Source organism: Ranitomeya variabilis, chromosome 2 (assembly GCF_051348905.1).
Source record: "Ranitomeya variabilis isolate aRanVar5 chromosome 2, aRanVar5.hap1, whole genome shotgun sequence".
NCBI lineage: Eukaryota > Metazoa > Chordata > Amphibia > Anura > Dendrobatidae > Ranitomeya > Ranitomeya variabilis.
Window position 1 is genome coordinate 602,626,801 of NC_135233.1, and position 23,595 is coordinate 602,650,395.

The 23,595-nt window shown below is 50.1% G+C and overlaps 2 protein-coding genes across 3 annotated transcripts; both read right to left on the minus strand.

Moving 5' to 3' along the window:
• Positions 1–956: 956 nt before the first annotated feature.
• On the minus strand, positions 957–3,502 carry SS18L2 (SS18 like 2). The gene is made up of 3 exons (XM_077288612.1): positions 3,348–3,502; positions 2,046–2,122; positions 957–1,280 (listed from the first exon to the last, which is right to left on the minus strand). The coding sequence occupies exons 1-3, from the start codon at positions 3,414–3,416 to the stop codon at positions 1,193–1,195; spliced, it is 234 nt and encodes a 77-aa protein (XP_077144727.1). The 5' UTR covers positions 3,417–3,502; the 3' UTR covers positions 957–1,192.
• An 8,466-nt stretch (positions 3,503–11,968) lies between these two features.
• Positions 11,969–22,985, minus strand: LSM14A (LSM14A mRNA processing body assembly factor). 2 transcript variants are annotated; one of them, XM_077288610.1, is made up of 10 exons: positions 22,683–22,985; positions 17,983–18,146; positions 17,339–17,471; positions 16,031–16,153; positions 14,631–14,804; positions 14,478–14,552; positions 14,181–14,363; positions 13,879–14,038; positions 13,355–13,607; positions 11,969–12,827 (listed from the first exon to the last, which is right to left on the minus strand). In XM_077288610.1, exons 1-10 carry the CDS (start codon positions 22,801–22,803, stop codon positions 12,804–12,806), a joined length of 1,410 nt encoding a protein of 469 aa, XP_077144725.1. In that variant the 5' UTR covers positions 22,804–22,985; the 3' UTR covers positions 11,969–12,803. The 2 variants fall into 2 exon arrangements, with proteins under 2 accessions (XP_077144725.1, XP_077144726.1); XM_077288611.1 differs by having other exon boundaries at positions 16,031–16,150; positions 22,683–22,939.
• Positions 22,986–23,595: the final 610 nt, after the last annotated feature.

Consider the following 23,595-nt stretch of genomic DNA (forward strand, 5'->3'; position numbering starts at 1 on the left):
TTACGGATATCCCCAAAATGTTGGCTGATCAATACTCACAGCTGCCTTTCTTACCTATAAAGTTGTACACTTAGGAATATGTTTCCAGGTGTACCCCCTGCCTGTCACTGTCCCCTTAAGTGTTTTACATTTGAGTTGCATATCGACAGAAGCTACACGAGCCACAACGGGAGGTAACCAGCAGTTTTTGACAAGCCACATCCCGGTGGGGAGTACATAATGATTAAGGAATAAATGATCCCTTAGGGATTTTCCTTTCCTAAAAGTATCAGATGGTACAGGTGTGATGCATTTACCTATGTCAGGATCGGCCCCAAGAACACCCCAAACCCTTCTAGGAATTCCCATAACGTCGCCCGTTTGGTCATTGTACGTGTCGATGAGGCGCGTAATCTCATTATCCCGCATAGAGACCACCTATCCCTAGAAAAGGCATGACGATCAGCCTCATCAATAACATGTCTCGGGGTATCCTCTCCTGAACCCCTGTCAATTCCAAGCTATTATGTTGGAAATCCACAAAATCAGAACAATAATACCGTAGTGTAAGACATTGTCCTTCGGGGCTCTAAGGGAGAAGACACTCTCGTAGTAGCAAAATATTTGTTGATCTTTCTTTACGGTATATCAAGGTTAAGGGTCCATCACTACTTATTTGCAAGGGTAAGGTCCAAGAACGTAATATGGTCTCCTCCAACTGTGCAAAATGAATGTCAAGCCTACAGGTGATATTGGGATTCAAAGGATTGTTTGTCGCCTGCTCAAAGTACCAAAATGTCTATGTAGTGACATCATCCTCCTTGAACACGACAGTATCCTTGCACCAAATCAGGAGCAAGTTATAGCGTAAGTGGGAACACATGGTCTCTCCATCGCCACGCCCTTTGTGTTCTGTGTTATGGATTTTCCTGGAGGAAGAGTCTGGGGAAAAGTTTTAGTTTTAAATAATTTTATTAAAAAAAAAAATAAACAAACAACTTAATGCAACATGTACAGAAGCACAAGAAGATAAAGCATCAGATATGTCTTGATGCACTACAAGTCTCAGAAATGAATGGAGCTTCTAGTAGAAAAAGAAAACACTGGTACTCTAGCACCACCATGTGGCAAAAAATTGGAACTGCGTCGTTCTTTAACAATGTTATCACGGCACAATCGAGAATGGTGTATAAATCGCACGATGCTTATGGATTTATGTCGTTGGTTTCTCAGGTTGCGGTGGGGTGGCATCTGCTATTGTTGCCAAATAGATGAGGTTTCTGTGCAGAATCTGCTGGTACCTGGCACAGAAAGGAAAATGTGAGAGACCAGCCAACCACTGCGCAGTCCTATGTCATTAATAATGCTATACGAGGTGGTCTACCGTAAAGCCCACCCACTCCACTAGCAGCTACTTCCCACTGACCGGCTATTTTCTATAAGGATCATCTTTGCCAACCGTCCCTTTAATAAACATGACAACATATAAAAGGGTAACATATTAGAACTCCGGCACACTCAAAAGGATTTTTTTCAACTGAATAAAGTTTATTTAAATCATTTCTTTGTAATCTTCTTATTCTTATTCCAAAAATATATTATAATCCGCATACAGGAAATACAGGGTAGATGTACCAGGTATTATTTTAATTTCAACGTTTCGGCTCGATATGAGCCTTTATCAAGATACACCTGTTTCTCCAGTAAAGTGAAAGTCCGGGGTTAAATGTCCGTGCTGTGGACATTTAACCCCGGACTTTCACTTTACTGGAGAAACAGGTATATCTTGATAAAGGCTCATATCGAGCCGAAACGTTAAAATAATACCTGGTACATCTACCCTGTATTTCCTGTATGCGGATTATAATATATTTTTGGAATAAGAATAAGAAGATTACAAAGAAATGATTTAAATAAACTTTATTCAGTTGAAAAAATCCTTTTGAGTGTGCCAGAGTTCTTCTATGTTACCTATGCTATTTTTCCTCCAGAGCACCTATACTATTATATAGTGTATAGTGAGCACCCCTTCTCTCTATTTTTGCAACGTATAAAAGGGAACTTACTGTGAACACTCCACAGCTCGGCCCTTGTTCTGATATTCCACGATGCAGCGAATGAGTTGATCATTTTCGTCCAGCAGCTGAAGAAACAGAAATAAAAGGACAAGACATCAAGCAAAAAGAAGGTGAAAGGTACAGGGTGCGGGATTTAAAGGGGCAGTCCAGGGAAAGTCATGTGTGTATGTTACGCTGCACAAGTCCAAACCAGACCCGGGTACGCAGGCAGGTAGATGGTACTGATATGACCACTGAATCAGAGTCCTGCTAATGAATATACTCATCTCTAGTTAATAGACCTGAGCTGCAATACCACATGCAACCTGTAGGCAGAAGTTGAAGGAAGCAGCCATGTTTTTTCCTGCAGCCCTTTGTAAGGGTAGTGCACACTGTCTTTTTCAGGTGGATTCTAACACTGCCATGCACATTTAAGGGTTTGGCGAAGTGACATGCTCATTCTCTTGTGCTGCAGTCCGGCTACATATGGCCTCTGTGTCAGACTAGGGTACCAGGGGCCCACTAGTAACTCACTTTTAATGTGCATATAAATATTACACTACCCTTGTTCACAAATTTACCTATATCTCTATATAATAAACTGGACAGCGTGGTTAATGAACGATGAGATGCTGCTTTTTTTCTGTACAGAGTGAATCAAAAGAATTCTACCAAGTACTGCCCGTACCGTGGGGTTTGGGGCCCGTGTCTGCCCACCGGGGGAATCCTGTTACCCTATGGGCCTGTATGAACTCACTATGAATCGAAAATATTTCTAGGACTGCAGCTAAAAATTAAATTCTGCTACATACAGGTGCTTCTCACAGAATTAGAATATCATCAAGAAGTTCATTTATTTCAGTTCTTCTATAGTCATTACACGCAGAGTGATCTACTTCACGTGTTTATTTCTGTTAATGTCGATGATTATGACTTACAACTAATCTTAAAGGAACAGCACATGCCGAGGATGAAGCCGCTGCGGACCCCCTGAATGACACCCACATTTTTATCCTGAAACGTGACCAATTACGCAGACGTACACAGTGCTGGACAAGACGCCTTAAAGGGGTTTTTCGAAAACGCCAACTGTAGTCTGGGTTTTTGTTTTTTTTTTATTTACAGACAGAGTTGGACCCAAGACAAGGACGTTGTGGTATTGTCTGCAGCGCTGATGTCCCATACAATTAGTAAACAGAGGACTTCTTAAAGGGGTTGTCCACGGCGACCTATCTAGGAGCAGCGCCTCTATTTTGGAAGACTGATGACGTCACAGTATATCTGTACCGCCGCAGCCCCTCGAGCTCTTACCCGCTGCACGTTGTCCTCCGGGATCTGTACTCGGCCACGGAGCCTCTCCGGAACGAACACGAGAGACATTTTGCCTGGAGTTCTCTGCACATCCGGCGCACGCAGACTACGTCACAACACGGCCGGCGCGTTACTGACGTCCTCACTAAAGGCGGGGCGAAGTCACTGGTCACGTGATCGCACAGTGTTATAGAGCGGCTTCCGCTGCCCGTTGTGTCCACCAGTTACAGCGAGACCGTCACACGGAAGGAAACTAGGACGTGTCTGTAGTAAGAGGCGGAGAGCTCGCTGCATTGTCAGGTGACGCTCGGGCAGGAGTACTACAGCTCCCAGCAACAACTGACGAAAGCAGAAGACAAGGCTTAGGTGCTGATTCCATGCTTGTTCTTTGCTCCTCTCATGATTTTGACTTTAACATAACAGTCACTGAAAGTTTGTGCATAGGCGAGAAAAAGAAAATAAAATTCTAAGTGCCCATAATCTGCTCTGGGAGGGAATGTTTAGGAGGGCGGACGGGGAAAGGAGGGAGGGCGGGGAAGGGAGGACGGACGGGCGGGGAAAGGAGGGAGGGCGGGGAAGGGAGGACGGACGGACGGGCGGGCGGGGAAAGGAGGGAGGGCGGGGAAGGGAGGACGGACGGACGGGCGGGGAAAGGAGGGAGGGCGGGGAAAGGAGGGAGGGCGGGGAAAGGAGGACGGACGGACGGGCGGGGAAAGGAGGGAGGGCGGGGAAGGGAGGACGGACGGGGAAAGGAGGGAGGGCGGGGAAGGGAGGGCGGACGGGCGGGGAAAGGAGGGAGGACGGGAGGGCGGGCGGGGAAAGGAGGGCGGGCGGGGAAAGGAGGGCGGGCGGACAGACGGACGGGCGGGGAAAGGAGGGAGGGCGGACGGACGGGCGGGGAAAGGAGGGAGAGCGGCCAAGGGAGGGAGAGCGGCCAAAGGAGGGAGGGCGGGCGGACGGGGAAAGGAGGGAGGGCGGACGGGGAAAGGAGGGAGGGCGGACGGGGAAAGGAGGGAGGGCGGACGGACGGGGAAAGGAGGGAGGGAGGGCGAACGGGCGGGGAAAGGAGGGAGGGAGGGCGAACGGGCGGGGAAAGGAGGGAGGGCGGACGGGGGAAAGGAGGGAGGGCGGACGGGGGAAAGGAAGACGGATGGGGAAAGGAGGGCAGACGGGCAGACAGGGAAAGGAGGACCGAACCGAGAAAGTACAGACGGACTGGGAAAGGAGGGCAGGCAGACTGTCGGACAGGGAAAGATGGATGGATGGATGGGGAAAGGAGGGTGGACGGACAGGCGGGGAAAGGAGCGAGGACGGGCGGGGAAAGGAGGGAGGACGGGCGGGGAAAGGAGGGAGGGCGGACGGACGGGCGGGGAAAGGAGGGAGGGCGGACGGACGGGCGGGGAAAGGAGGGAGGGCGGGGAAGGGAGGACGGACGGACGGGCGGGCGGGGAAAGGAGGGAGGGCGGGGAAGGGAGGACGGACGGACGGGCGGGGAAAGGAGGGAGGGCGGGGAAGGGAGGACGGACGGACGGGCGGGGAAAGGAGGGAGGGCGGGGAAGGGAGGACGGACGGGGAAAGGAGGGAGGGCGGGGAAGGGAGGGCGGACGGGCGGGGAAAGGAGGGAGGACGGGCGGGCGGGGAAAGGAGGGCGGGCGGGGAAAGGAGGACGGGCGGACAGACGGACGGGCGGGGAAAGGAGGGAGGGCGGACGGACGGGCGGGGAAAGGAGGGAGAGCGGCCAAGGGAGGGAGAGCGGCCAAAGGAGGGAGGGCGGACGGACGGGGAAAGGAGGGAGGGCGGACGGGGAAAGGAGGGAGGGCGGACGGGGAAAGGAGGGAGGGCGGACGGACGGGGAAAGGAGGGAGGGCGGACGGGGGAAAGGAAGACGGATGGGGGAAGGAGGGCAGACGGGCAGACAGGGAAAGGAGGACCGAACCGAGAAAGTACAGACGGACTGGGAAAGGAGGGCAGGCAGACTGTCGGACAGGGAAAGATGGATGGATGGATGGGGAAAGGAGGGCGGACGGACAGGCGGGGAAAGGAGCGAGGACGGGCAGGGAAAGGAGGGAGGGCGGACGGGCGGGGAAAGGAGGGAGGGCGGACGGACGGGCGGGCAAAGGAGGGAGGGCGGACGGACGGGCGGGCAAAGGAGGGAGGGCGGACGGGCGGGCAAAGGAGGGAGGACGGACGGACGGGCGGGCAAAGGAGGGAGGGCGGACGGATGGGCGGGGAAAGGAGGGAGGGCGGGGAAGGGAGGACGGACGGACGGGCGGGGAAAGGAGGGAGGGCGGGGAAGGGAGGACGGACGGACGGACGGGCGGGGAAAGGAGGGAGGGCGGGGAAGGGAGGACGGACGGACGGGCGGGGAAAGGAGGGAGGGCGGGGAAAGGAGGACGGACGGGGAAAGGAGGACGGACGGGGAAAGGAGGGAGGGCGGGGAAGGGAGGGCGGACGGGCGGGGAAAGGAGGGAGGACGGGCGGGCAAAGGAGGGAGGACGGGCGGGCGGGGAAAGGAGGGCGGGCGGGGAAAGGAGGGCGGGCGGGGAAAGGAGGGCGGGCGGGGAAAGGAGGACGGGCGGGGAAAGGAGGACGGGCGGGGAAAGGAGGGCGGGCGGACAGACGGGCGGGGAAAGGAGGGAGAGCGGCCAAGGGAGGGAGAGCGGCCAAAGGAGGGAGGGCGGACGGACGGGGAAAGGAGGGAGGGCGGACGGACGGGGAAAGGAGGGAGGGAGGGCGAACGGGCGGGGAAAGGAGGGAGGGCGGACGGGGGAAAGGAGGGAGGGCGGACGGGGGAAAGGAAGACGGATGGGGGAAGGAGGGCAGACGGGCAGACAGGGAAAGGAGGACCGAACCGAGAAAGTACAGACGGACTGGGAAAGGAGGGCAGGCAGACTGTCGGACAGGGAAAGATGGATGGATGGATGGGGAAAGGAGGGCGGACGGACAGGCGGGGAAAGGAGCGAGGACGGGCGGGGAAAGGAGGGAGGGCGGACGGACGGGGAAAGGAGGGAGGGCGGACGGACGGGCGGGGAAAGGAGGGAGGGCGGACGGACGGGCGGGGAAAGGAGGGAGGGCGGACGGACGGGCGGGGAAAGGAGGGAGGGCGGACGGACGGGCGGGCAAAGGAGGGAGGACGGACGGGCGGGCAAAGGAGGGAGGACGGACGGACGGGCGGGCAAAGGAGGGAGGACGGACGGACGGGCGGGCAAAGGAGGGAGGACGGACGGACGGGCGGGCAAAGGAGGGAGGACGGACGGACGGGCGGGCAAAGGAGGGAGGACGGACAGACGGGCGGGCAAAGGAGGGAGGACGGACAGACGGGCGGGCAAAGGAGGGAGGACGGACAGACGGGCGGGCAAAGGAGGGAGGACGGACAGACGGGCGGGCAAAGGAGGGAGGACGGACAGACGGGCGGGCAAAGGAGGGAGGACGGACGGGCGGGCAAAGGAGGGAGGACGGACGGGCGGGCAAAGGAGGGAGGACGGACGGGCGGGCAAAGGAGGGAGGACGGACGGACGGACGGGCGGGCAAAGGAGGGAGGGCGGACGGGCGGGCAAAGGAGGGAGGGCGGACAGACGGGCGGGCAAAGGAGGGAGGACGGACAGACGGGCGGGCAAAGGAGGGAGGACGGACAGACGGGCGGGCAAAGGAGGGAGGACGGACAGACGGGCGGGCAAAGGAGGGAGGACGGACAGACGGGCGGGCAAAGGAGGGAGGACGGACAGACGGGCGGGCAAAGGAGGGAGGACGGACAGACGGGCGGGCAAAGGAGGGAGGACGGACAGACGGGCGGGCAAAGGAGGGAGGACGGACAGACGGGCGGGCAAAGGAGGGAGGACGGACAGACGGGCGGGCAAAGGAGGGAGGACGGACAGACGGGCGGGCAAAGGAGGGAGGACGGACAGACGGGCGGGCAAAGGAGGGAGGACGGACAGACGGGCGGGCAAAGGAGGGAGGACGGACAGACGGGCGGGCAAAGGAGGGAGGACGGACAGACGGGCGGGCAAAGGAGGGAGGACGGACAGACGGGCGGGCAAAGGAGGGAGGACGGACAGACGGGCGGGCAAAGGAGGGAGGACGGACAGACGGGCGGGCAAAGGAGGGAGGGCGGACGGACGGGCGGGCAAAGGAGGGAGGGCGGACGGACGGGCGGGCAGAGGGAGGGCGGACGGACGGGCGGGCAAAGGAGGGAGGGCGGACGGACGGGGAAAGGAGGGAGGGCGGACGGACGGGCGGACGGGGAAAGGAGGGAGGGCGGACGGACGGGGAAAGGAGGGAGGGCGGACGGGCGGGGAAAGGAGGGAGGGCGGACGGACGGGCGGGGAAAGGAGGGAGGGCGGACGGGCGGGGAAAGGAGGGAGGGCGGACGGACGGGGAAAGGAGGGAGGGCGGACGGACGGGCGGGGAAAGGAGGGAGGGCGGACGGACGGGCGGGGAAAGGAGGGAGGGCGGACGGGCGGGGAAAGGAGGGAGGGCGGACGGAGGGGGAAAGGAAGACGGATGGGGAAAGGAGGGCAGACGGACAGACAGGGAAAGGAGGACCGAACCGGGAAAGTACAGACGGACTGGGAAAGGAGGGCAGGCAGACTGTCGGACAGGGAAAGATGGATGGATGGATGGACGGACCGACCAGGAAGAGGACCAGGAAAGGTACACAGACAGCCCAGGGAGAGTGGACATCAGAACAAAATCTATAAAAGATAAAAAAAATTGAACAAGCAGAGTCCACCAACACAAACTTGTGGGATAAAGTACAACAGTGTTATATACGAATGTTTTTTCATTTGCTGTAAATTCATGAACCTTGTGCACCATGCTGTGGAATTTCAGGCAAAACCAGTCAATGAATACAAGGCGAAGGAAAAAATCCACGAATCCTGAATGTGCGCAGCATAAAGAGCACTGCCGCAGCATTGGCATCAGACTGTCCTCAGCAGTAGTGCCCCCTCTGTACAGCTTATGGGGGAGGCAGATGGATTGTTTTCTTTTTTTTAGGATTGGAGTAGACGGAGTAAACACTAAGGAGTAGAGTTCCATTGAGCGACATCGTCCTCGGACCACTTATCAGAACCATCACTGTACTGCAGAGGAGCACAAATATATATATATATATATATATATATATATATATATATCTCTCCATTTATACAGCAAGTGATCCATCCAGACCCCTATAAAGCTGAGGGTTCAGGTGGGGACTGCAGACTGTATACAGACCATGATTTACCACTGACCCACCCAAAAAATGTTTCCCACTATTGCAAACCAATAAGCGAAAACAAGACAAAAAAAAAGTAACTTTTTTTTTTATTTGAACTTTTATTCTGCCTTAGAATAAAAACATTTGCAGGGCTTTGTTCTCCAAAAGAATTACAATGTTATCCTTTGTACAAGTACAAAAAAAAAAATATATATATTTATATATCACCCTGATCAGTCGTCCACACTTCAGTAATATGCAATGAATAGTCGCCCAGCAGTTTGTGCATCACCCCCAGCCACAGACACTCCGCACTACACCCGTCATTCAAGTCACATTGTGTCCAGGATCTCTGTACATACCTTCCTTTTACATGTGGTCTCTGACTCCATTCACACCAGTCTGCTGCTACATCCCCCAGACACCAAGTCTCACTGCTCCCCCTGGTGGTCGTCATATGCACACACGGGCGGAGGTACACGAGACAGATAACGTCAATTCCCTAAATACAGCAGATTCTGGATGTAATGATTAATAGGACTGTGCAGTTGCCTACTGTAGCTGCACATTAGCGCCCCCTCAGGTAAACCAGTGTGAGGCATTTACAGGGCTTGTATTTTATTCCCCAGGACCCATCTATTCTAAACGGACAGACTGCAATCGATCGGACGCTCTTTGCTTCGACTGCCTGCACTTTTCTGAGCGGAGATAGGAGGGCAATGGCATGCTGGGAGCAGTAGTTTCCCTACGGCTATAAAATCAACACCAGTGGTCCCATGGCTACATATGGCAGTCTACGCCGGGACGCAAGACTCTCCTTATCAAGTGCTACTTAGAAACTGAATTTTTACCATAAAGTGCCATTTCCACCCCAAGCCAGGACCCTCTTGGTAGAACCATTGCAGGGTGCTGCCGCCTTGTAAATGAATAAATATCGGGAGGTGAACGAGACCACAAGTACTAATGTTATACATGTCCAGCATTCACACTGCTCTGGAGGTGGAGGACATAAATGCAGGGATTTAAAGGGGTCATCACCTACTTACAAGATTGTGGGGGTCCGAGAGCATAAGGGGGCACTTTAGTGTGTATGCCAGTCCGCTGCTCCATTCATTCTCTAGGGCGCTACGCTTTGCTTTTTTGCAGAGCGGGGGTCAGGCAGGCACACTGCAGACCTATTATAACAGTGCCCCCCCATCTGACATACCCCCACCATCAATTTCGTGATAGGTAACTTAAAAAAAGAAAAAAAAAAAAATTTCCCTCAGCGCTAAACAATGCTGGGGTCACAAGTCATCTTACATTGTCACTTATTAGGCTGTTTTCCCTGTACAGATAATCTGCCTTTCATCAGCAAAATGGATGCGACTTAATGAAAACTTGTTCCCACTGGATGTCTGGAGACTCTTTTGAACTTTCTTTGCAGGAAAATGCCACAAATTGAGAAGATCGCTATTGCCTATTTCAGTGCAAAATTGCAAAGACAAAAGCTTGTGGTTTTTTTTTTATGTATGAACACGGCACTACTCTAGTCACATCCAGAGCTGCATTCAAAATATTGAGCACAGGCTGCAGAATTGCACATCTTACTGCTGCCCCAATGTTAGCACAGACCACGATATGTCAAACTCCAGGCACTCGCTGTTCATTAGTCTCATGTAAGGTGCAGAAACAAATAAAAAAAAAAAAGTGGATGAGATTAAAACCTTCATTCCAGAGATAGCGTCAAGTAATAAAATTCGCCCTACACAGCTCTGGATGTGAATAGAGTATGAGATGTGTAACCAGGATCACACTGCAGGCTGCGGCCAGCAGGAGAGGCCAATAAATTAGGGTCGTGGACTCTGATCTACTTCTGTTTTGCTTAATCAACTTTTAAACACAAATGAAAAAAATCCCCAAAATAAAAAAAAAAAAAAATAGAAAAGCAAAATGTCTTAAAAAAAAAAAACTCCTATGACATCTTTGAATCCCTTTTTTCATCAGTCACAGGTGTAGGGGGGTAAGAGGCGCCGTAAAACGACTCTGCGGCATTTCTCCACTTCAGGTTTAGTAATCTCTACTCTTATTCCTCTCGTCTTTGGGCTACAATGCAAAAAACATTTCAGGGGGATTTCAAGGCGGGAGAGGAAAACCCACAGCCTCGGCCTGACTTCTGCTATTTTTAGGTTCACGTTAATAATTTTTGAAAAATAAGAAGATGCCATGGGGGGCCACCAGTGAAGTGGAGGACTCAGCCATTTTTTTTTTTTTTTTTTAATAGACAGGCTCTCTGTTTAGGGAAGGGGGTGCGTGGCAGGTCTATGGTTAATGGGTCCATGGTTACAAAAAACAAACAAAAAAAAAAAAAAAGACTGGTCACGTTCACACGGGTTTGTGGCCTCAGCCGTTAAGTTTGCACAAATGCTTTATCCAGTACTACTCTATTCACATCCAAAGCAGCACAGAGAATTCAGGTTAGAAACCTGCAGTAAAGGCCCCGTCTCACTAAGCGATTTACCAACGATCACGACCAGCGATATGACCTGGCCGTGATCGTTGGTAAGTCGCTGTGTGGTCGCTGGGGAGCTGTCACACAGACAGCTCTCCCCAGCGACCAACGATCAGGGGAACGACTTTGGCATCGTTGAAACTGTCTTCAACGATGCCGAAGTACCCCTGCAGCACCCGGGTAACCAGGGTAAACATCGGGTTACTAAGCGCAGGGCCGCGCTTAGTAACCCGATGTTTACCCTGGTTACCAAAAAAAACAAACCGTACATACTCGCCTTTCGGTGTCCAGGTCCCTTGCCGCCTGCTTCCTGCTCTGACTGACTGCCGCCGTACACTGAGAGCAGAGCGCAGCGGTGACGTCACTGCTGTGCTCTCACTTCTCACTGTACGGCCGGGAGTCAGTGAGAGCAGGAAGCAGACGGCAAGGGACCTGACGGACATCAGAAGGCGAGTATGTACTGTTTGTTTTTTTTTACATTTACGCTGGTAACCAGGGTAAACATCGGGTTACTAAGCGCGGCCCTGCGCTTAGTAACCCGATGTTTACCCTGGTTACCAGTGAAGACATCGCTGGATCGGTGTCACACACACCGATTCAGCAATGTCAGCGGGGCCTCAACGACCAAAAAAAGGTCCAGGCCATTCCGACACGACCAGCGATCTCGCAGCAGGGGCCTGATCGCTGGTACGTGTCACACATAGCGAGATCGCTATGGAGGTCGCTGTTGCGTCACAAAACTTGTGACTCAGCAGCGATCTCGCTAGCGATCTCGCTATGTGAGACGGGGCCTTTATACTTCCAAAGGCCAACCTGCAGATGGCTGAACGCAGCTCTGTATGTGAACGGAGACAGAAAAATTAAAAGGAAAAAAAAAAATAAAAAATTTAGAAATACAGATTAGTAAATGGTGAACCATAAAGCGGACTCTTTAGTTTACAGGCTCATCAGAAAGTTTAATGTTGCTGCACTTCAAAATAGGTTTTGTTTTTTTTAATCTCTGCGCCTAAAGAAAAAAAAAAAAAAAAAAAAAAAAACTTATCTAATGGAAACCTCTTAGAAGAATAAAATAAAACCCGCCACAATGAGATGATGGTGAACGCGCCACTAGATGCGCCAGATACAAAGGTTGTCATCTTTAACAAAGCTTGGGATATGGGGGGGGTTCTTTGGCAGTGGGATCAACTCAATCTCACAACTATATATATATATATAAAAAAAAAAAAAAGTGTCCTTTGTTTAAGAAAACGGTATCTCCCTGTACTACACCCGACTAAATGTGCTGCTATACAGAGTCTGAGGCAGGAAGAAGGGGCGGCCGGGACGTCAATTTAAAAAAAAAAAAAAAAAAACAACTGTTCAAAAACAGACAAAGTAAACTGCAAAAATGCAGGGGAAAAAAAAAAAAAAAAAAGTTCTGAGCTCCCGTCCCACGTCGTGTCAGACTTCACTCTTCTGTTTCAATAATGTTGAACAAATGGAAAGATTTGTCACTTTTCTGCCACCCGTTTCTAGTACTTTAGTGTTGCAGGGACCTCCCGAGTGTATGAAAAAAAAACCCAAAAGAAAAAAGGAGTTTCTGGCAGGACCCCGCTGCACTGAAGACGTTTTGTTACGTAGTCAAAATCCCCTTTCCCCTCCCCCCCCCAGTGCTGGTGACAAAATATACAGAAAGATAAATGTCATTCTTCACAAAAGACCGAACACAAGTTCTCCAGACGGACAAAAAAAAAAACCATAACAAACGAACACTTTCCATCCTGGACTAGGCGGCCACCTTGTTGTCTTTCTGCAAGAGAAAAGTAAAAAAACATTAGGTTGCTGTTATAGTGGTAACTTATCTCAATGATGTTTAATTATGGTTGGTGGTCTGACCCACCATTAGGAAAGTAGCGCTGCATTGCCTTAGCTCCGTGCTGCGTCAGGGGCCATTCCCTGCATAGCTTGGAGTACAGGAAAATCAAATGGGCAAGTGATAAAAACAGGAAAAGGAGCAGCGCCTAAATTCTCAGGGTCCATATTAAGGCCCCAAATAAATGCTGGCATCCCAGCATCTCTTATTAGGCAGCATTAAGATGTCACAGCACCCCAGCTAATCAAAAAAAGGAGCCCGAGATATTGACAGGAAGGAGGCGGTTCAAGGGGCTCCTTGTTCTGAAGCCAAGGATCCGGTGAATCACTTCGCTCCTCGCTAATAATAATAATCTTTATATAGCGTCAACATATTCCGCAGCGCTTTACAGTTTAACAGTTTCGCTAGGTTTCGGACGGATACTTTTAATCCCTGCTTTTCTCAGGTTACTCTGTTGATCTTACCCTGTATTCATAGTCTGAAAACTCTCTTCCTCCGCGTCCTCCTCTGTATGCACTGCGAAAACCTCGGGGAGGCCCATAATTGCTTCCTGGAGGGCCGCCTCTCCTCTCGCCTCCTCGGCCTCTGCCTCCGCGGTAACCCATCCCCCCTCCGCCTCCTCTACCTCGGTAGCCCCCGCGGCCTCTGGAGCGTAGAGGAAGTCCAAACGTCTCTGCATTGATCCTCCTTTCCTCCGCCCAGGTAGGTCTTCGATCTCTGAAAGGAGGGAGAATTTTATTTTAATTAGAAATGAATGAGAAAAAGCAAAATGAAGAAACCATTTCTGACAACATGTCTCAATCCAGCTCTACTGCAAGATGGAGTAAGTCAGAAACAGGACAACAATCCGTGGGAAGTCACCCAGACATTCCCTTGGATTAGCGCAGTACAAGCTGCCGCGTGTGCGATCTAGCATAGGCTCTTAATTGATCTTCTAATGCAAATGTGAAAAACCAATGCACAGAGATGACAGGTGCAGGAGTTGTACCTGTTATCGTCACAGGAGATGTTGTCGAAGAATGATTTGGTTTTGTCGTAGTAACAGCTCGCCGGCACTTCCTCCTCCTCGGCGTTTCCTTCGCTGTTCTGAGTGTCCACCCCAGAGTCGGCTTTATCTTCCCCATTCACCGGCTTCTCGGGTTTATCGTCTGGACGAGCATTGAAAAAATAAGGAATAGAAAAAGAAAATGTAAAAATCTGTGATAGACACTGTACAAAATAGTTAGTCTTTAAAGGGTCCGATAAAAAAAATTAAAAAAAAACAGAAATCAGCCCCTGAAAACTTCTCACCTTTAATTTTTAACTTATTGTGAAATTCCCTGTCGATTTCTTCTTTGTTGAATTGTGCATTTGCGCTTTCAAAGTCAAAGTCTTTTTCGAACTTCATCGGTCCGTCTCTTCTTACGTTAAATCTTCCACGGCCGCCCCGGTGGCCACCGCGTCCTCTTCTGGGCTGAGGTCCACCCAAAGGTGCTGGAAGGGTTAAAGGTTAGAGGTAAGGGGTCCAACTTCTGGGATTCACGTTGCCGATGGCTCCATTCTCAGGATCGGAGGTGACGCTCCTGAGCCCCCCCATGGCATACATACCAACGTGTCTCTTGTTGGGGTCCTGCTTGTCATTCCGGAGCAGATCCATTTCAGGTCTTGACTTCTGTACATCAACTGCAAGAAAACAAGGAATGAATGAAGGAGGTCGGTGCACAATGGGACGGTAATCTGTGCAGTCGGTGTTTTTCTCACCCTTTCTTTGCTCTAGACTCTCCAACGTCTTTTGGCTCGTGGATGGCAAAGATCTAGAAGATACAGGACTTCGCCTGCCGGTGCCCGCTGCCGCCGGAGCGACGGGTGCTGTCTGGACGCCTTGTTCAAGGGTTGGGCTCTTCCGTAAGGAATCTAGCAAGGGGCTTGTCCTCCCTAAATAGAAGAGGAGAACCATCAGCCCAGACACACAGGTTCCCATAGAACAGAAACACGTCAGGCGCATTAAAAAAAAAAAAAAATAGAATTTAACACCTTCATGACAGCTTTTTTCGTTTTTCGCTCCCAGAGCCATAACTTTTTTTTTTTTTCCCGTCAATATGGCAAGTGGTGAAAAAAAAATTCCAAAGTTTGCGGAAAAAAAATTAACTGCCCAATTATCCGATACCTGTAGGGTCAACATTTTTCGTGATCTCGGGTTGGGTAAGGGCTTACTTTTTGCATGCCGAGCTGACGTTTTTAATGATACCACTTTTGTGCAGATACGTTCTTTTGATCGCCCGTTATTGCATTTTAATGCAATGTCGCGGCGACCAAATAAGCTTAATTCTGGCGTTTTTACTTTTTTTCTCACTACGCCATTTAGCGATCAGGTTAATCCTTTTTGTTTTGTTGATAGATCGGGCGATTCTGAACGAGGCGATACCAAATAGGTCCATGTTTGATTTTATTTTTATTGTTTTATTTTGAAAGAGGGGTTATTTGAACTTATGCTTTTTTGTTTGTTTTTTATATTTTTAATCACTTTTTTTTAAAATACTTTTGGCATACTTCAATAGTCTCCATGGGAGACTAGAAGCTGGCACAACTTGATCAGCTCTGCTACATATAGGTGATGCTCAGATCGCCTCTATGTAGCAGAATTACTTGCTATGAGCACCGTCCACAGGGTGGCGCTCACAGCAATCTGGCATCAACAACAGTAGAGGTCTCAAGGAGACCTCTGGTTGTCATGCCAACACACCGCTGATCACGATTTCGTCCGCGCCTATTGCGTGCACATGTCAGCTGTTGAAAACAGCTGACATGTCACGGCTTTGAGGTGGGCTCACCGCCGGAGCCCACCTCAAAGCAGGGAATCTGACGTCGGATGTACTATCCCGTCCAACGTTAGGGAATAAAAGAAAAGAAAAAAAAAAAACGTTTACCCCAGAGAGTTCTGTATATAACAAATCCAAGTGTAAAATCGCTAATAGAAAGGAAGGTGCATTCATAGAGAAGAAAACCAAGCAAGGAAAGGAACAGACGTGCCCCCATTATCAGTGCAGCACATGGATGACCTGGAGAATCTGCCGCCTTCATACATGACAAGGATCAGACGGACGGACGCCGATCACGTCTACCTGGTGATTGCACCAGAAAATGCAGGCGACGGCCGTTACCTTGCGATAACTGCGTTTTCAGAGTCCTTGTTTCTTGATTAAATGAAGAACCCACAGCGGAGGATGGGGGAAGAGCAGCACCCGTTGTATTTTCAGCACCAAATGAGGTCAAGGTATTCCCTGCTTTTAGGAAAAATTAAAAAAGGGTATTAAATCAACGAATTAGAAAAATAAAACACAAACATATTTGAAGAAAAATGTGAGTAAACGTAAAAATATTGCATTGTGCACTGATCCATCGCTATAGCCTGTATTATACCCCAGAGCTGCACTCACTATTCTGCTGGTGCAGTCACTGTGTACATACATTACATTACTGATCCCGAGTTACATCCTGTATTATACCCCAGAGCTGCACTCACTATTCTGCTGGTGCAGTCACTGTGTACATACATTACTAATCCTGAGTTACATCCTGTATTATACCCCAGAGCTGCACTCACTATTCTGCTTGTGCAGTCACTGTGTACATACATTTCACTACTGATCCTGAGTTACATCCTGTATTATAACCCAGAGCTGCACTCACTATTCTGCTGGTGCAGTCACTGTGTACACACATTACATTACTGATCCTGAGTTACATCCTGTATTATACTCCAGAGCTGCACTCACTATTCTGCTGGTGCAGTCACCATGTACATACATTACTGATCCTGAGTTACATCCTGTATTATACTCCAGAGCTGCACTCACTATTCTGCTGGTGCAGTCACTGTATACATACATTACATTACTGATCCGGAGTTACATCCTGTATTATACTCCAGAGCTGCACTCACTATTCTGCTGGTGCAATCACTGTGTACATACATTACATTACTGATCCTGAGTTACATCCTGTATTATACTCCAGAGCTGCACTCACTATTCTGCTGGTGCAGTCACCATGTACATACATTACTGATCCTGAGTTACATCCTGTATTATACCCCAGAGCTGCACTCACTATTCTGCTGGTGCAGTCACCATGTACATACATTACTGATCCTGAGTTACATCCTGTATTATACTCCAGAGCTGCACTCACTATTCTGCTGGTGCAGTCACTGTATACATACATTACATTACTGATCCGGAGTTACATCCTGTATTATACTCCAGAGCTGCACTCACTATTCTGCTGGTGCAGACACTGTATACATACATTACATTACTGATCCGGAGTTACATCCTGTATTATACTCCAGAGCTGCACTCACTATTCTGCTGGTGCAATCACTGTGTACATACATTACTGATCCTTAGTTACATCCTGTATTATACTCCAGAGCTGCACTCACTATTCTGCTGGAGAAAGAAACTTACCAACTCCAACAGATCCGAACTGTTGGGGCACTAGAGAGCTGGCGCTGAACTGACTGTACGCCGGCATCCTGCTGAACGGAGCATAGGAGCCAACAGTCTGGAATGAAGATGCTGACGTAGACCCTAGAGACGACTGAAGAGAAACACAAATATGAGAACATGGACAACAGTAACGTCCAAAGTCTTAATTCCCCACATAAAGAAGTCACCCCCCAGCCATAGGACAACACAGGGAATAACTTGCTGATTGCTGAGACCCTGACAATTTTTTTTTTTTTTTAGGTGGGGGAAATAAGCCTTTACCTAAATTCAGACAGTCCTAAGAAGCAGCCCTGCTAACACAGTACAATTTTCACAAAGTCCAGTACTCCTCCATGCTGGAAGTCTTGGAATCGCCATATTCAGCGCAGGGTTGGTCTGAGCTGCCCCTTGACACTAAGGACTCCAGGGTGAGAAGTGGCAGCAAGAACAACAACAGAGGGTCAAAGCAAAACATGCTCATTTGAGGGAGCCGTCCCTGTAATGCCGCTTACCCCCTGCGGGGGAGCTGCAGGGAAACCAATCACTTTGGCTAAACAGATAGACCAAAAATCAGTATAACTCAACGCAATCTATGAGAAAGGATTAGGGAAGGCATCACCTACCTGGACTATCGCAGGGTCTTGAGGCAAGGAGCACTGGGGTTTTGGGGGTTCACAGACCGTAAGGTCCTTGATGTCGCTCCCCCTGAATATGATGTACTCGAACACTTCATCTCGGGGAGGAATAGGCCGCTCTGTAGGTCGGTCCTCTGTCCCGAAGGAGCGGACTGCCAGGGAGAAAGTCAACAAGGTAAGAGAAGGAGAAGACGGAGGTTAGAGCTGCGCAATCCCTAACCTGGACAAGGGGCGACGACTGGTGCGGTCAATATCCGGCACTACCATTGTGTACACTGCAGAAGATGACAACTCCCATCATCTGGCCAGTCGCTGGAACTCACTTCCTGTGGCCGCCGCCATCCGAACTATTCACGTATTGTTCGTATTGTATCCATTAGCTACTGGACATGCGCTAGTTAACAATAAAGCACTTCCCTCCACGATGACATCATTAGATAGAAGTATACCTGAACACGCCCCCTGTGCACTTGCAACCTAATTTGCATACGACTTCTGCAATAGATCTCTCATGACTGGCAGGTCGGACGGCTACAGTACAGGCACCATTTTTATTGCAGCACCAGCGCCTATAGTGCAGGACTGATACTGCCACATGTGAGCATGTGCAGACGGTTCACTTTATCTTACGGATAAAGCATATACAAGTAAAAAAACCATGATCACATTAATTGTTTCTATTCACTAGCAATCACCGAAAACAGAAGGCGGAAGGAAATAAACCCAAGCAGAAGGCGGGTGCCTGGCGGTGCTGCTGTGGGGGGCTCTGCCGACATTATGTCAAAGGCCAGAGCCCCCGCAGTGCCATGGTTTTGTGTGTGGTGGACTCCCGGAAAATGGCTGCCAGGGAGGGCGGCGCATGGGCAGACGGAGATCTCGGCACCAAGATCTCAGAGAGGAGATCTGAGCTCATCTCCCGATATCTTGGTGTCAAAATATCCATCTGCACATGTAACCCCCCCAGCGGCCATTCACAAAATGCCGGCAGAGTTCGCCCACAGCAAAGTGCAGAACATCTGAACACCCCCTCTTTCCAGCCTGCATTATCACCCCACTCCTGCCTCCTCCACCCCACTTCACCGCACCCACCACCCCCGGTAAGCAATAAGACGCCTGGATTATAAGAAGCACCACCATTTTATTTAAAACATTTTTCCCTATTTTCTCCTCAAAATATGGGGTGCGTCTTATAATCCACAGAATACAGTATATAGATGTGTGAGGAGTATACGGTATATACCGGGGGTGTATATACAGATGTGTGAGGAGTATACAGTATATACCAGGGGGTGTATATACAGATGTGAGGAGTATACAGTATATACCAGGGGGTGCATATATAGATGTGTGAGGAGTATACGGTATATACCAGGGGGTGTATATACAGATGTGAGGAGTATACAGTATATACCGGGGGGTGCATATATAGATGTGTGAGGAGTACACGGTATATAGCGGGGGGGTGTATATACAGATGTGTGAGGAGTATACGGTATATACCAGGGGGGTGTATATACAGATGTGTGAGGAGTATACGGTATATACCGGGGGGTGTATATACAGATGTGTGAGGAGTATACGGTATATACCGGGGGGGTGTATATACAGATGTGTGAGGAGTATACGGTATATACCGGGGGGTGTATATACAGATGTGAGGAGTATACAGTATATACCAGGGGGTGCATATATAGATGTGTGAGGAGTACACGGTATATACCAGGGGGTGTATATACAGATGTGTGAGGAGTACATGGTATATACCGGGGGGTGTATATACAGATGTGAGGAGTACATGGTATATACCGGGGGGTGTATATACAGATGTGAGGAGTATACAGTATATACCAGGGGGTGTACATACAGATGTGTGAGGAGTATACCCTCCCTGCTAACACTCTCGCACCCCTCCAGTCCATCCTTAACTCTGCTGCCCGACTAATCCATCTCTCTCCTCGCTACTCCTCCGCTTCTCCCCTCTGCAAATCTCTTCACTGGTTCCCATTCCCTCAGCGTATCCAGTTCAAATTACTAATACTGACCTACAAAGCCATCCGTAACCTGTCTCCTCCATATATCTCTGAACTAATCTGCCAATATCTTCCCTCACGTAATCTCCGGTCCTCCCAAGACCTCCTTCTCTCCTCCCAAGACCTCCTTCTCTCCTCCACACTTATTCGCTCCTCACCCAATCACCTCCAAGACTTCCCCCGAATATCCCCCATCCTCTGGAACTCTCTGCCCCAACACGTCCGACTATCAACCACAGTCGGATCCTTCAGACGGAACCTGAAAACTCATCTCTTCAGGAAAGCCTACAGCCTGCACTGACCCTGCTGCCTCCTTATCACTACCGAAGCTACCGCCTCACCAACACCGGAGCTCCTGCAACCCCCAACCTATTGTCTCCTACCCCACCATCCTGTAGAATGTAAATCAGCAAGGGCAGGGTCGTCACCCCTCTGTATCAGTCTGTAATTGTTAGTTTGTTTACTGTAAGGGTACCGTCTCACAGTGGCACTTTTGTCACTACGACGGTACGATCCGTGACGTTCCAGCGATATCCATACGATATTGCTGTGTCTGACACGCAGCAGCGATCAGGGACCCTGCTGAGAATCGTACGTCGTAGCAGATCGTTTGGAACTTTATTTCGTCGCTGGATCTTCCGCTGTCATCGCTGGATCGGTGTGTGTGACACCGATCCAGCGATGCATTCGCTTGTAAACAGGGTAAACATCGGGTTACTAAGCGCAGAGCCGCGCTTAGTAACCCGATGTTTACCCTGGTTACCATCATACATGTAAAAAAAAAAAAAAAACGTACATACTCACATTCCGGTGTCCGTCAGGTCCCTCGCCGTCTGCTTCCCGCACTGACTGACTCCCGGCCGTAAAGTGAAAGCAGATCACAGCGGTGACGTCACCGCTGTGCTCGGCTTTCACTTTACGGCCGGCACTCAGTCAGTGCGGGAAGCAGACGGCGAGGGACCTGACGGACACCGGAATGTGAGTATGTACGGTTTTTATTTTTTTTTTTACATGTATGATGGTAACCAGGGTAAACATCGGGTTACTAAGCGCGGCCCTGCGCTTAGTAACCCGATGTTTACCCTGGTTACCCGGGGACTTCGGCATCGTTGGTCGCTGGAGAGCTGTCTGTGTGACAGCTCCCCAGCAACCACACAACGACTTACCAACGATCACGGCCAGGTCGTATCGCTGGTCGTGATCGTTGGTAAATCGTTTTGTGTAACGGTACCCTAAGTGATATCTGTAACTTGTATGTAACCCCTTCTCATGTACAGCACCATGGAATCAATGGTGCTATATAAATAAATAATAGTATACGGTATATAGCGGGGGGTGTATATACAGATGTGTGAGGAGTATACGGTATATAGCGGGGGGTGTATATACAGATGTGTGAGGAGTATACGGTATATAGCGGGGGGTGTATATACAGATGTGTGAGGAGTATACGGTATATAGCGGGGGGTGTATATACAGATGTGTGAGGAGTATACGGTATATACCGGGGGTGTATATACAGATGTGTGAGGAGTATACAGTATATACCGGGGGTGTATATACAGATGTGTGAGGAGTATACGGTATATACCAGGGGGTGTGTATATACAGATGTGTGAGGCGTATACGGTATATAGCGGGGGGTGTATATACAGATGTGTGAGGAGTATACGGTATATAGCGGGGGGTGTATATACAGATGTGTGAGGAGTATACGGTATATACCGGGGGTGTATATACAGATGTGTGAGGAGTATACGGTATATACCGGGGGGGTGTATATACAGATGTGTGAGGAGTATACGGTATATAGCGGGGGGGGTGTATATACAGATGTGTGAGGAGTATACGGTATATAGCGGGGGGTGTATATACAGATGTGTGAGGAGTATACGGTATATAGCGGGGGGTGTATATACAGATGTGTGAGGAGTATACGGTATATAGCGGGGGGTGTATATACAGAGGTGTGAGGAGTATACGGTATATAGCGGGGGGTGTATATACAGAGGTGTGAGGAGTATACGGTATATAGCGGGGGGTGTATATACAGAGGTGTGAGGAGTACACGGTATATACCGGGGGGGTGTATATACAGAGGTGTGAGGAGTACACGGTATATAGCGGGGGGTGTATATACAGAGGTGTGAGGAGTACACGGTATATAGCGGGGGGTGTATATACAGAGGTGTGAGGAGTACACGGTATATACCGGGGGGGTGTATATACAGAGGTGTGAGGAGTACACGGTATATACCGGGGGGTGTATATACAGAGGTGTGAGGAGTACACGGTATATACCGGGGGGTGTATATACAGAGGTGTGAGGAGTAGACGGTATATACCGGGGGGGTGTATATACAGAGGTGTGAGGAGTACACGGTATATACCGGGGGGGTGTATATACAGAGGTGTGAGGAGTACACGGTATATACCGGGGGGTGTATATACAGAGGTGTGAGGAGTACACGGTATATACCGGGGGGTGTATATACAGAGGTGTGAGGAGTACACGGTATATACCGGGGGGGTGTATATACAGAGGTGTGAGGAGTACACGGTATATACCGGGGGGTGTATATACAGAGGTGTGAGGAGTACACGGTATATAGGGGGTGTAACTGCCGGTCGCCCTCCCCCGGCTCCGGCCCCCGGTACCTTTGGCCAGGGCCACCGTGGAGTTCTCGGTGTCGATGGTGTACAGGATGCCCTCATATCGGATCTCCGCCTTGGAGATGAGGCTGATCTTGCTGCCGATGTACGGCGTCCCGCCGCTCATGGTGCCGCCCCCGCCGGATGGACACGGATTGCCGCCGCCCGGAGATCTTCTCTCTCCTTCCGCTTCTTCCTTTCTGCGTTCTCCGGATCAGAGGCCTAAACTAACATGGCCGCCGCCGCCTTCGTCATCAACCCGCGCGATGCACGCCGGGAGCTGCCGCGCTGACTTCTCGCGAGAGCCGTGTGGTTGGCAGGAAGGAGCCGTGCTTCGCCAACCAGAGTCTTAAAGGGCCAGCGCTACAAGAAGCTTTAAAGGGAACCTGACAACATTTTGGCCGATATAAGATGCGGCCTCTGCCTTTCAGGGCCTATCTACATCATTCTATAATGTTGTAGATAAGCCCCCCCTATCAGACCTGCAAGATAACACAAATATGTTTTATTATACTCACTCGTAGTGTTTCAGTTCAGAAAGTGAAACTCCTATATTATACAGAGTCATTACAAACAAAGTGATCTATTTCAAGTGTTTATTGCTGTTACTATTGATGATTTTATAGTACAGCCAATGAAAACCCAAAAGTCATTATCTCAGTAAATTAGAATAGTTTATAACACCAGCTGGAAAAATGATTTTAAAATCCAAAATGTTGTGCCCCTCTGTGCATCCCACTTCACAGAGCTGTGTAAAGCGACATCTCCCAGCAGCACCCTGCTTCTCCTCAGTGCTGCAGGACCCTTCTTTTGCTCTTTTATTATTATTATTATTATTATTATTTGTTTATATAGCACCATTAATTCCATGGTGCTGTACATGAGAAGGGGTTACATCAAAATACAGATATCACTTACA